This window comes from Haliaeetus leucocephalus, unplaced genomic scaffold, assembly GCF_000737465.1.
Source record: "Haliaeetus leucocephalus isolate CR32 unplaced genomic scaffold, Haliaeetus_leucocephalus-4.0 Scaffold428, whole genome shotgun sequence".
NCBI lineage: Eukaryota > Metazoa > Chordata > Aves > Accipitriformes > Accipitridae > Haliaeetus > Haliaeetus leucocephalus.
The window spans coordinates 7,993,763-8,008,417 of NW_010972864.1; the positions used below are offsets into that span (position 1 = coordinate 7,993,763).

Consider the following 14,655-nt stretch of genomic DNA (forward strand, 5'->3'; position numbering starts at 1 on the left):
AAAAAGGAAGAGCAAAACTCCTGCTTTGCTTTAGTGACTGTGTCTGAAGTGCAGAAGTGCTTTGGTACTGTTTAGTCTACCAATATAGATGTACACCTACTATGCCTGTGAGTTTTGGAGACATCAATGGAATTTTTTAAACTTGAGTCCCATTTGATTTCAAGACTCATGTTTAAAATCTTCCAAGTAAGTTAAAAGTTACAAAATACTTGAATTAAGCATAGCTATGCAAACTGAAGCCATCATATTTTCATGTATAAACTATGACTCAGTTTCAATTACACAATCACAATCTAAATTTTCCACTGGAATCCACTTTAAAAAAAAGTTCACATAAAAAGTAACCCATAATGAAGTATCTTCTGATACTCTCACGGATAGGCTTGGAAGCTTTAGAGCTGTCGTTTGAGCTAGTGTACCAGCTGTAATGTTCTGCCACTTCTTGTGAGTTTCCAAACAACGAAGCTCCTAGTTTATGTTTATCATTATCAGTGAAACTGGCTTCTGGCATTGAAGGTAGTTGCATAAGACAGGCTACATCCATGGTATTTAACTGCCTTATCCTCAGAAGTAGGGTGGCTGTGGGAAAATTGCCTATTGAGAATGGTCCTTATACTAACTCCTGAATCATGTAGCCTGTTGTTTTGGAGAGTACTATCTGGCATGGACTAAACCCATATGAGGGTCCATACTAACAGCTTAACAATATATACAATAAATTTGCTGATGTTGCTTAATTTTAGTATTCTGTACAGTAAAACAGGTGTAACGCTACCATGCCTATGGAATTTTGATCTGATTTTGGGGTACATTTCTCTAGAGGCAAGTACTCTATGGAGGTTGCAGACTTTCATTTTCAGTCTCCTGAAGGTTGTCTTCTTCTTCCTCATCCCTCAACTTGCCCATGGCCCAAAAGCTTCCTCAGTTTGGCCTACCCTATCTCCTTTCTGCTGATCTACCAAGTTTCAGATTCCCTTCCACATTCTTCTTATTCTATTCCTGGTAAACACTTTTTCAACATGACTTCAGCATCTTCCAGTCTGCTTGACTGTACAGTTCAAATTTTCATCATCTTGTCTCATCTACATTTAGTGGCTCTCATCTGCATTTAGTGGAGTGTGAAAGACAATCATAGAAGGAGTTACTGATATTAGTCCCACCCCTATTATAATCAGATTGCATCATGAGTGTGTCCAAGACTTTACAAAGAAAAATTCTTACAACTTTCACTTTGGGGCATCCTGGCTCTCAATGAGCTCAAGAACACATTGAGTAAAATCTAAATTGAATAGTAGTCAATTAGGTAGAAAATGAGATAACTGAAATGAGTAATTCCCATAAGGTGACTGATTAAATAGGGATGGCACTTATAGCTGTCCACCCACGTCTGCCCTGCCCAGGTATCATTGTGTGGCAGCTCAGTGTTCCTGGACCAGCACATTTTACCACTAGCCAGTGTTTGTCTGAATCAACCACAGTTTTTAGAAGTGGAGCAGGCTGTAGTTGGTGTTTCTTTGCAACTTACTGCTATATCCTTATGGCAGGATTAACAACCTGCAGGAGAGGGCTGTATGGACAGCTGGGATGACCATTTCAGCATCCCAGTCCAATCCAGTCCCATACAGAAAGATTTTCGGTGAGGGGTGCTGCTCTCAGAGGGATATTTTCTGATTAGCTCTAAGTGTTTCTCACTGGCTACTTAATGTTGTTTATTTTAATTTTACAGTACTTTAAAGTGCTGTGTTTTCCTATGTGACATATTTTGCATATCTCAAGTTCTCTTTTTATACATTTTGACAATGTACTACTGCAGGAACATTCTGACAATAAATAAACTTGACTTGATGATATTACAACAGTACTGCTACAAATTCCTGCTTTCTGGATTCGAGAGGAGTTAAAGAGGCTTTTGCTGCAATCGTATAAAAACTCAAGTGGAAGATCTAATTATGTTGATTAATTTTGAGCCCAGTTATTGGTGTTTGTTTTCCATAAGTCCTGAATTCTTCTGTATAGAAGTATCTGCTCTGAAAAAAGAGAAGTGTGGTGAAGACTATGCAAGCCATGACCATGATATCTCTGATGACTAGAATTCCCTGGTTCATGCACAGTATTATTCTGCCTTCCTTCACTGGCAACTATTCGAAATAGGTTACCTTTTTTTACCTTAACCTGAGGAAAATTAATGTTTAAGGGTAGTCTTTATAAGTGACTTTGCAGATAAGGCAACACTGTAGCAGCAACTGCAACGAACCTTGGGGCTCTCTATGCTGTCCCAGAGATGACAAATGCAGTTTTTAATGGTGACCACTGGAAGTGTGTGCATGCTTGTTGTCACAGGAATTCTTAGATGGGAAAGCCACTGTTGATTACAGGACCTGGTAGCAGAAGCTGAGTTGCAGTTCAGACTTCAGTCTAAAGCTGTCAAACGGTCACTTAATCACATTAATTTAAATCAATCAATTTTTCAAATTATTCCTTGCATTTTTTGTGATTAACTTGGTTATTTATGGAAAATCTGTAAGTTCATACTTTAGGTGAGGAAGAAGAAAAAAGCCTATGAAAAATCAGTGACATTCAAGGACCTGACACAGGAAACAACACAGTTTGTCTAAGCTGCAGTACAACACAGAGATTCCTTAGTCCACTTTAAATAAGAAATCTGGAGTCTTTCTGCTATAATCTCCAATTTGTCTTGTTCTCTGGTGTTTCACCTAGGTGATTCAGGTACCAGAGTTTAGTCATTTAAGTTCTGTGTCTCAGCAAAGAGTGTTGATTTAACAAAAATAAGTATACCTGGTTTCTTCTGTTCTGCCAGCTTGCACTGAGTCAGTGTTATCTCACAGCTTCTCAAGCTGCTTCTCTGCCCATCTTCCTAGGTAGCTTCCAGGCATATTCCCCAAACCTTTTTACTCCTGATAGCCCAATTCCATTTCCAAGTTATCAGTGAGAAAACTGGCTAGCAGTTGCAAAACCAGTGATGATGGTAATTACTAAGTAGAAAGCAATCTCCAATTCAAATATCAGTATGAAAACAAACACTGAAAGTTAAATGATACCAGTTTTTTTCTTTGGACTGTTGTGATTTTTGTTACCATAAAGTCTAGTGTCTTTCACTGTTGCATTTGACACCCCATCCCAACAAGGTATCCAGTTCTATCTGAAGCGGTTGGGAGCTTCTGCTACAAATCCAGAACAAGACTTGTATTCACACCAATGGACCTAACAGGAAAGCATCTTAAAACACTGACACTGCTCTATCTCAAAGCAATTACAAATTTATTACATTGTGATATATAACCTGCTAATTTAAAATATAACACAGTGTTTTATTTTGTGAGTGTAGAACAGGAATATTCTTTTTAATAATATGAATCATTTCATAAAAACAAAATATAAAATAGAATGAAAATGTTTTGACCTTACTCAACTAATTTCAATCCCATCAAAATGAGGAAAGGTCAAAATCAAATATGGTTTTGGTTATGAATTTCCAAATGAAACTTGGATTATTTTTTTTTTATCCTGTAACCATTTAAAATTACTTGTCTTTTTTTTTTCATTGAGGTCAATGAAACTTCTGAATTTCTCTGAGATTAGATTTTGTCATTTCTTTCAGTTATGCTTATCTTGTTAGTTCAAGCTCTATTAAGACATGCTAGAGTTTGTGATTCACAATGTAGCATATGAGCAGAAATGGTGTCATATCTGTTGAGAAATTCTGGTTTGCGTTTTCCTTGGTATATGGGAAACATTTCAGTCAATTAACAAAACGGAAATATGTGCTAGTTTATACACTTGTAAACTGGAAGTAAACCATATTTGTATTCAGTTGATTCAATGGACGACTTCTGTACTAAGCCTGGTATCATGCCCCTTCTTCATTTAATCTGGTTTTAATTTTCATTATTCATTGTACACTATTATTTTGATTTTTTTTTAAGCAGGATTTTTACACTGTGTCATCTGTGGGAAATACAGATTTTTCAAATTTCACTGTGAGTGATTATTTTTCCATTAAGACCTTCTGCAGTTAATTTTGGATCTGACACGTGCATATATACAGATATATATATCAGTTATTTGTACAGGATCTGAAAATCTCAAATAAATATATGGTATTATATTATTTCCATTTACTGATAGTCAAAGCATACCAGAAAAAAATTAGCTTTTTTTAAAATGGTATGCCATGTTGTTGTACTTAGGACTTAAACCACTTTTTGTCTTTTAAATGACATTATAATACTATTCCATTTTGGGGAATTAAAGGGAAAATCATTAATGGATTACACTGTCCACACTCATGTAATCATTAGCAAGTAAAAATGTCCTTTTATGCCAAGTGGATACAGGCACTTAAAGAATTTCTGAAAGGATGAGACCTTCTAAAAATTCCATTGGTTTTATTCATTGTATTCCATTTCATTCCATTCATTGTATTCCACTGGGGTTTTTTCCATATTTTTTGCTAAAATCATAAATGCTTTTATACAAGTGTCCTGTAATACACACATCTAAAACACTGCCCAAAGAATATGGCAGGCTAGAGTCTAAACAGCAGTTAATTTTAAACAATATTTTTAAGTCAATAGGGCTACACTTGTCTACAGAAATGGAGAGGTAGTCATGTTATCAGTGAGGAAATATAAATTATGTGCTGGTATTGCATTCATGGTTTTTTAGTCTGAAACTGAAATGGCAGAGCTAGGATTAGTGGGGATTTTGTGACTGAGTTTTGTGAAAACAGAATCCAGTTCCTAAAGAAATATATTTAGCCCAAACAATTTCACTAAGTATATTTTACCACCTTGGTCTGTAGATATATAAAACTCAAAAATATTTTGTACGCTTATTTCAATTTGTGGTCCTATTGATTTTTTGCACTTCCCTATTTGTGAATCCATTTATCTTCGTTTGTATCAATCCAACTTGTTTTGCTCACATAGGAAAATTTTAGAAACTTTTATGATTGTTTAAATATATATAAATGTAGTTATTACCACATGGTTCTGAAGTCTAGTTTCTCTGGACCTCACAGGACTAAATGTGTGGTTTATTATATTAACTTTTGAATAAATGTCCTAAACTGAGGGTAAAGGAAAGAGAAAACTTACATTAAACTGTGACCTTGTCATTAAGTATTATCTTACCTGCTTGTTAATTTGAAAAAGCATGCTCAGTATTTGAAGAAGTGGAAGCATTCCTGTCTTTAGCTTACTTAGGTATCCAAGCAATTCCCAAGAACCTTGCAAATCAAAATCTCCTGAGTGTTTATAACCATTAATGTATTTCCTTACCTCCTTTAGGAGATTGGTACATTGCTTTTTTTTTTTTTTTTTTTACTTAAGTGAAATCAAAAGATGCAATATGATGTGGGAAGTCACATTCCAAACTATTAGCAGTAGGCATAATGCCAGAAGCATGAAATTTATATTTAACTGGGAAACAATTGCCTTGGCAGAGAAATCCCAGTATCTTTTTTGTAAGGAAATTCTGTGCTGAGAGCTAATGGCGAGAAAAATGAGACTGCAGTGCCAGATAGTCAGAGGAGAACTTCTGTTCGTCTTTGATACAAGGCACTGTTATTTAGGCAAAACTGTGAAATGGTCTAAATCATGAAACCGTTCATGCAGCCCCCAGAGCAGTTAAGAATAAGGAGACATTTAGTCCCTGCTTGGGCTCTGACATCTGCACTCTCTCCCTTTGAAATTAAGTACGTAATTATATTCAGACACTTCTAGTGAATCACCAAAAGGTATCATTGGAAAAGCGAGAGATCAGACACAGATTTTTTTTCTAGCAACATTCCAGGCTTTAACCCAAAGCCAAACTTTCCTGTTTCATTTTTCCATAGAGCATTTCATATAAAGGCATGCAGTAGCAGCCCATTGGTATTTAACCTCAACATTTTCAGATGATTCTCCTGTAATACTGCTTTTTCCCTCTGAAAGATTACATGTTGTGTTGGGTTTTTATTTTGCCATTTCCATCAGTTTGCTTTTGCCAAGCCAGAACAGACTGGGTTACTCGTTAAATCATTTTGTGGGTGTTTGTTCTGGGGGCACTAGATAATTGTTAGTGCAAACAGTACTGGATAAACAAACAGAAGTCCAAGATACATTCATTCCTTTAATACTGCTTGTGGCTCACTGATTCTTGAAACAATTGATGTTTATACAGTGAATCCTTAACTGAGCTTTCTGATTACAAATGCTTGCAACTAAAATAATAAATTTTGACTGGCAGGTAAATATTCTCATTTTAACCAAGGTAAAATGAATTAAACGTTAAAAACCTTGTTAGCTACTAATTGCCAACTTCAATTCTTTTGAAGCATAGCTCTGCTAAGAGCTGGACATTTTGTTAAAAAGCTTTGTCAAGCAATTATTTTCCTCACTGCCAAAGAAGTGCACAACTTTGCTCAGTTCAAAGTTCATCTCAGTCCTTGAACTATCAGGTAGATTGAAGGATGTGCAGCATAGGGCCCTCCAGCTTTATGAGTGTCTTTCAACTTAATTTCTTATTTATTATAAATTACGTAATTCTGTGCAAGGGATATGCGGATTCCCCGTTCATGTATTGAACTCTGTGAGGGAAGTATGAGGCTGTGTTTGGATCTAGAGACTATCTGTTCCCAACTCATTGAGAAATTTTTCACCAGATAAGTCCAATATGTTACTATCATAAATTATTAAAAATCATTATGTTAACTGAACATAAGTAACTCAGTGTTCAAATGAAATATAATTCAAGTGTGCTGGAAAACAGAAACTGAATAGGGTTTTATTAATCTGTGGTTACTAAGCTGTTCCTTTGATTTACTGTGCCGTCTGCATAACTCTGACCACTCTTCCAGTGGCAAACTGGATGGAATGAATATGCCTTCATGGAATCTGCACTTAAAGTATGCCTCTTTTTTCCCCAAAATATTTTTCTATCCCTTAAAGCACAAAGGACTAGCTATGCTACATGTAAGGATAATTTCTAAGCCTTTTTTCCCTATTTATGATAGAGATGGGTTTGGGTTTTTTTTAAATTATTGCTAAAAAAAAAGCCCCTGCAGAGTTACAAATGTGCATGTTTCATTTCCTAACACACACAAAAATGACAGATGTGATTTCCTTCAGACATCTCCAAAATGTAGAGCACAAAAGATGTTGGTAAGAATGGAGGCAGGAGAAGGACTTGAAAAGGTAAACATGAAGTTTAGTAGTGAACTACTATCATAGTTAGTTGCAGATCTGATATTTGTGCCTTTGACACATGGGTTTAGTCTGTTTCACAGTTAGCAATTCAGATGGTTCTCAGATAATAAGAATTTCTTGTGGCTCACCTCCAGCAAGTAGTAAGTATACAAGCTGCAGTGATGTCATATGCTAAATTAAATTGCATTTGATAATACATCATTTCTCCATGAACTTGTTATTTGTGCATGCCATACTGTATTCTTACCTTGCACCGGTAACCTTGAGAATGAAGTGTTTCCTGCTACTGCTTCAATAGTATTTTATTTGGCTTGTGGTATTCCCACAAAGTGTCTCTTACTACTGTTGCATGCACATGAAATTTTCTTTTTGTTTGGTATCTTATTTTATTAAGTGTACTGGAGTATTCAGTCACGGAAGTACTTTGTGAAATTACATCTATTATACCACTGGAATATGACCTGATTTATTATAAGAAGATCAGAGCATAGCTCAAGTGCTCAGTGCATTATCCTAAATGAAGCTTCGTCTCTGAGGGCTGCCATAGCCTTCAACTTTACCGTTATGTTTTAGCCATTGATTTCCCTTTAGAACACAAATGCCGTAATAATACTGCTCGGTAAATGTTTCTTCAGTATTGAATAACTGCTTGTTCTGTCAAGGGGGTGTCAAATTCTGTTCCCAACCTGTCTGTCATGTTACTTCCTTTCCATCTGTCAGCAGAGATGAGCTAAGTGAGTTTGGTAACTCAGATTTGGAGGAAGTGCAGATCGCAAATCAAGTTGAAAGGAAGGAAAGTAACTTTTCAAAGCTTGCTTCTTTACCTATCTTTGACTGCAGTGGTTCCCTACCCTTTCAGAGGAAGCCTCACTGCTGTTGGAGCCATTCTTTCTCGTTGAGTAATGCACGCTGCTCATGCCTCCCACCGTGCTTTCACACCCTACTCTGTCCTGACGCTGTTGCTGGTTCCTCTGCACCTCCTCCCTTCAAAGCCACAGGCAGCTCCTTTCTCACCTTCTGGAGCACAGTTTGTCCCACAGCAACCTAAGGGTGGGGAGGGGCAAAAAAAAAAATCAAATATTGGGGCTGAAGGGGAATGTGGGCTGGTAACCGTTGGGCTGTCTAGGTGAGACTGAAGGAAGCTCCTAGGAGAGCTGGAAAGGTGCTCCGGTGAAAGTGGCTGTGATTTGGAGATAAGGGGGCTGCAGAGGTTAGCCAGAGGCTGATCAGGGACATCTGTCAGCAGTGGGTTTCACAGTTCATAATTTTACAAATGCTTTGTTTTTAAAATTACTTGGTTTTATATTTTCTGCCTTTTTTTCATGTATTACAGGAGGACACAATTACTAATCATTGGGGCATTTTACCAGCATAAGATCATAAAATTTCTGCATAATGCATGATACGTATTCCTGTAATTTAATCATCTAGAGTGTTTATTTGGGGTGGAAATACTGGAAACAATGACATTTCTGAGCTGATTTATGAGGTACTGCACTTTGTAATGAAACCTTCTATGTACTGTTTCTAAAATATCAAGTGTTGTAAAATTGCTGGTAGTCAGGAAAAGAACATTGATAATGGGCTTAAATTTTCTGCATGCAGCTGCAGATGAGAATCGGTAGGAAATAGAGGGATACAGAAGCAGTGGCAGCTATATTGCAAAGATTAGTAACAGAGTTGTTGAATGCCTGAGAAACAAGTACACTCATTGCAATGAGTATGATTTTGTGTTGAGAATTATGTAGTTCCAGGTTTACATTTTAGACAATATTTTAATAGTAAAAGCTCTTGTCACAGGTCATGAAAAACTGCCTCTAGCCAGCTTTCCCAGAGTATACTCTGTGTGTAACCTTTCTGTGGGAACAAGACAACTTATTTCAGTAGGACATGGATGTCAGGAGAGTATTTGTTGTATATTTTATTTTACCTATTTGTAATTTAGCATGTAGGGGAAAAAAGGAAATATCACCAAGGTGATTGGCAGGTAGATTCATCAAGTATCAACAGGTAGTGGGAGGCAATATTTATAGTTTGAGGACTCTCTCTCTGAAGGCTGAGGGCTTTGTTTGCCATGACAGCCCTCAAGACACAGGACAGAGAACTATGGCTTCTGCCTTTCAGAAATAATTTTAAACGTACTAGAGTTAATGCAGTGGTGTTTAAAATGTTGGGTTTTTTAAAAGGGTTTAAAAGGGGGGGGGGGGGTTAAAAAGAGTTTCAAAGGGTTTTTCCATAAAGAATTTGGTATTCATGTGAAGCTTCATAAGATTGCTAAATTATTATCTGAGCAGAATTAGAAGTTATTTTAGATCATGAGCTGCATATACAATCAGCTATGATGCTGCGAAGCTGTTCTTCTGTGTGGTAATGCAAGTATTTCTGAAATAAGTAAATAAATGCATAATACATGAAAACAACAAAAGAAAATGGAGTAATACTCAGTTGTGTAAATTACCTAGATTAGGTAGGATTTAGATAAAAATGTAGCTAAAAAGGAACCAAAGAGAAATTGTCACTGACTGTGGAACCAAAATTGCCCAAACCCAAACTTTGCAGAACTTTTATTAATAAAGCAGAAGATAACATGCATGAATACACTTTTGACGGCAGTAGGAATTACTGACCTGATACAGTTAGGGCCCAAGAAAGGAGAATACTGTGCAGTACTTCAGTTTATATTATAAAGATAAATACAGTTATAGTTCCAGAAGGCTAAAAAGTCCTCAGAATACTTTGCTAAGGTGAGTAAAGCTTCTTTCCAATTTCAGCTTACTCAGCAGCTGGAAAGAGAGTTCATAAAAATTACAAGGAAACATACTTCATTGCACATTGACTGTCCCACCAGAGAGAAAAGTCAAAATTGTAATAGTGACCTTGTTTTTTATGAGCACTTTGAGAGCAGAATTACAGATATAGTTCCTTACTGGATCTTGGTGCACCTGTAAAGCTGATAATGAAGGAATTATGATGGGTCCCTTTGAAATCCCTGCATTGTAACCCAGCCAACCTAGGCTAGCTCTGCTAGAAATTAGTCTAGAGCACAGGCTGTGAACCAGGCAGAGCTTAGTAAATACAGAACATTAACCTCGTATGTGTGTGTGTGCTTGGGTTTAATAAAACTGCATCCAGGGCAGCAAAACAAATGAAGAGGCTTAATTAAGAGATTAAGAGGTTTTATTATTATTAGGACTTAAATTTTTGAACTATGTGAGCTATAGTTTTTAAATTTTATTTTAAACTTAGGCTAATGGGGCAAATTTTATGTTGGAGCTTTGAGTACTATATTTATACAAATAATTGTAAGCATGTATTTAATACAGAATAGCAATAAAATGCTTGATGGAGAGGATTTTGTTACAGGTTTTGTTTCTCTAGCCATCGAATTAAATGACTGTTTTGCCCAGGAAGTGAGCACCTGGTTTTGGCTGGGATAATTTTCTTCCTAGTACGTTGATAACACACTGATGTTTTAGTTGTTGCTAAGTGGTGCTTATCCTAAGTCAAGGACTTTTCAGTTTCCCATGCTTTGCCAGCGAGGAGGTGCACAAGAAGCTGGGAGGAGCGTAGCCAGGACAGCTGACCTGAACTAGCCAAAGGGATATTCCATACCATAAAAGATCATGCTCAGTCTATAAAATGGGGGGAGTTAGCTGGGAGGGGTGGATCGCTGCTCGGGCATCGGTCAGCAGGTAGTGAGCAATTGCATTGTGCATCACTTGTCTTTTCTTGGGTTTCATTTCTCTCTCTTTGTTTTATATTCATTTCCATTACTATTGTTATTACTACTTTTATTATTGTGGTGATTGTTGTTTTTGTTGTTGTTGTTATTATTATTATACTTAATTTTATTTCAATTACTAAACTGTTCTTATCTCAACCCACAAGTTTTACTTTTTTCCTGGTTCTCCTCCCCATCCCAGCTGGGTAGGGAGGAGTGAGTGAGCAGCTGTGTGGTGCTTAGTTGCTGGCTGGGGTTAAACCACGACGTTTGCCCAGAAAGTGTTTCCTGGAAAAGTTATTGGCTGATGCATGAGTATTTCTATTGCAGAACCAGCAGCAGGACACTGTTATTATCCTCTGATAACAGCCTGTTCCAGTGGCTTTATCTCATAAATAAATGAATGCATAAGTGTGCATTGGGATGAATACACTTTAGGTAAAGGCCAGGCAAAGTAATAATCACAGGATTTGGTGTGACATTTTGCCAGCACTCACACTTATTCCTGACTTTTCTAACATTTGTTTTTTCAGCTCATAAATATTTCTGCAAAGTAGACACACTGTTAAAAGACACTGGCTTCCTTGGAGAGATTATGCATGTTAATAAAATGTGAGACAAAAGGTATTGATGCATCATGGTTTTTAATTAGGGGAGAAAAGAAAAAACAACAGTCTTTTAGAAGAGAGGGGATATTCTGAAGACCAACACTTAATTGTCTCAATTTCTGTTACTTTCCAGTATACTCTTACTTTTGAGAGATAAAAAAAACCCAAAACACACAAAAAAAGAAATTTACACTTGCAATAAGAAAAGTAAGTTTGAGTGTCCTGTGGAAGGGAGGAGGTTGTGGGAACATAATCATTCCTTTGATTATATTCAATGAAACTGGGTTGTGTACTTTATAAGAACCAGGAACAACTTCTAACACCTTACACTTCCTAATCCTGTTGCAACTTTGATCATTTCTCTTTTTAAGCAATGACTATAACTGGACCTAACAAAGAGAAGTGCAGTTGCTCAGCTCAGACAGGTAACTTTTATGTTTCGCAGTATCTTTTTCATTCTAATGAAATCTTTCTCTTCATTTTAGACAAATATCACTTGCTGTGTGATAGCACATGGATTTCAGGACCGCCTGTGAAGAGGTAGGATCAGATATTTTTCTTTTCAAGCAATAGTAGAATCAAAATCAATGAACTTTTAATCCTTTTTATATGCAAAATCCTTTTTTTTACCCTTTTTTCCTGAAATGAGAGGAATTATATAATCAAATATAAGTTATTCAGCTGTTCATTTTATGGTGGCAGACAGACTTTGTAGTAGAAGATGAAAGAATTTGCCCAGGTGTATTCATCACTAGCCCTCACCTTTGTCCGTTCCAATTTACCTCTTTAGGCACAATGTAGGTGCAGGTAGCTATGTTTTGTGTGAGCTTTGCTCTTAGTGAAGTGTTTATATCTGAAAGCCTGTACATGAAGAAAAACATCAATGGAGCCAGAAATCTGTCTAGCGCTGTTCAGCAAAATCAAGGGGGACATGTAGAAGTATGGGAAAAAGGTGGGTGGGGAGAGAGGAGAAGCTGTGAAGATGACCAAAATGAAAAGCAATTCCATTTTGATTTGATGAGGTAAGAGAATTATTTTTGCTTAAAATAGGTATAGTTTCATAATGTCAATGCAAAATACTTTACCTCCACTAGAGATGGGAGAAGTGCTTTGCTTTCTGTGTTCATACTAACTTTGCCTTAAAGAAAGTAAATGAGATGTATTTGTAGACATTAAAAAGGGCATCTTATTTACCCCATGATTTTCTATGAACAAATTGTTTTAATGCGTTTTCACAAGTTCAGCAACTGAGACACAGTGAGAACCATTTACACCAAATTACATCGTGATGTCAATGCATTATTAAGATTTTAAAAAAATCATGACAATTACCTGTATGCTGAGAATTGCAAACAATGTTTAGGGATGGGGAACAAGAAAACTGGCCATATCTTTAAGTGTGACCACAATCTCATAAAAAATAGAAGTGGAGGGATGGGAACAGGAGTAGAACCAAGAACTAACTGCAGCTAAAACTAGTTTTGACCTGAGAATAAATTGGTATAAGTTAGGGGGGAAGAGAAAGTAAACAGACTAAAGAACATTAAATCATGACATTATTCTGAAAGGAGTAGTAGGGTCAAATACTAATATTGCAGTGAAACTTGCCTTTAGGAAAGAATACTGTGATGGTTGTCCAGGATGCTATGTATCAGGCTTTAATACCGCAGAAGGTCCATGCACAGTCTAAATTCTGTAACACAGTATATCCCAAATTATTTGCCTGGAAAAAAAGCATTCTTGTTGGTTTTGAGGTTTGGTTTTTAGAATAGAATATTTTCAGTTGGAAGGGACCTGCAGTGATCATCTAGTCCAACTGCCTGACCACTTCAGGGCTGACCAGAAGTTAAAGCATGTTATTAAGGGCATTTTGTTTTGTTGGGTACTTTTAATTTCTTTTTGAATGCACTTATTGAAGAAAAGAGGCAGATACATCATATTTTCATAGGATTTTTATGTTATCATTTAAACTGTACACTAGTATAGATTATTTAGTGGCAATTAACTTCACTCTGTGCCCAGCAGCAGTAATGACAAGAGCACCCACAGAAAGATGACCTGGCATATGAGTCCTATCTTAGCCTTTACAGTGCAAGTACATTGACAAATCTGTTTCATTCTGTATCTAGCTTCTAATGGAGGTATTGATTGCAAATTTAGCTCTTTAAAAATCAGCTGCTTTGTTGGAGCTTCTATGATTGATGAGGGAAGGAGAGGATGACTCCACCCATCCTAAAAAAGCTCCGTAATCTGCAGACCCTAAGAAAGCTTCTTTAGCTTTTAGATGAATAAAATTAAATGAGGTGGATTCAACCCCAGTTTATCTGCTTTGTGTAAAATGAGCTTTATGCCACAGAATCACTGGTGTCACTTGTAGGAAATGCTGAAAACTATCATCTACAGCTTTCCTCCCAAGCCAGTCAAAGTTAATAAAATATAGACTTTGAACCTACTTTTCATCAAATGCCTATGCCTAAATAAAACATCAGCAGCCTTATGCTTACACATAGTGTAATTTTTAACTAAAACCTCAACACTATCATTGTGGTGATGGGCCTTCAGTAGGCTGATGTCCCTTTCGATGGAACTAGGTAGGGTGTTATTCGGACTTCCCCCATCTGCTGTAGTCTGTCTGTACTCTGTGTGTGTGCAGACAAGATTTTATCATGTAACCTAAGAGTTGTGGTTTTTATCTACTTCTTAGCTTCCAGAAGGGTTCATTTTTGTTTCTCCACTGATGTGGACACTGTCCTTTGAATTGCACCATCCAAGTATTAAGTAATTACTTAATATGATTGTTCACTTGAGTTCAGTATGAGGTGTAATCATCCATTCTATTTCAATTCCCAATATATAACTTTCAGCTATTGCTTTTAATACAGTTTTCTTAATACCTTAAGATTTGCCAGACTTGTCACCAAAAACTCATCTAGTACTTGAGCTTCTTATCAAAGTGATGATAGCAACTAAAGAAAATACCATTGTGGCACTACCTCCTTAATTAACTTGTGATTCTATTCCATTGGCACATCTTCAGCAGCAGTTTAGTCACTCCAAGCCACAGATATTTTGGTATTATTTTATTTATTTCAACTATTGACATGAAACAAAGTAGCTG

The 14,655-nt window shown here is 36.6% G+C and overlaps 1 protein-coding gene across 1 annotated transcript in view; it reads left to right on the forward strand.

Moving 5' to 3' along the window:
* The first annotated feature begins 12,019 nt into the window (after positions 1–12,019).
* The window catches only part of SNTG1 (syntrophin, gamma 1), a 166,635-nt gene continuing 163,999 nt past the window's right edge, over positions 12,020–14,655 (forward strand). Inside the window, exon 1 of the mRNA XM_010574391.1 lies at positions 12,020–12,077. Coding sequence (XP_010572693.1) covers positions 12,051–12,077 — 27 coding nt within the window. The 5' untranslated portion in view covers positions 12,020–12,050. The remainder of the gene's footprint in view (positions 12,078–14,655) is intronic.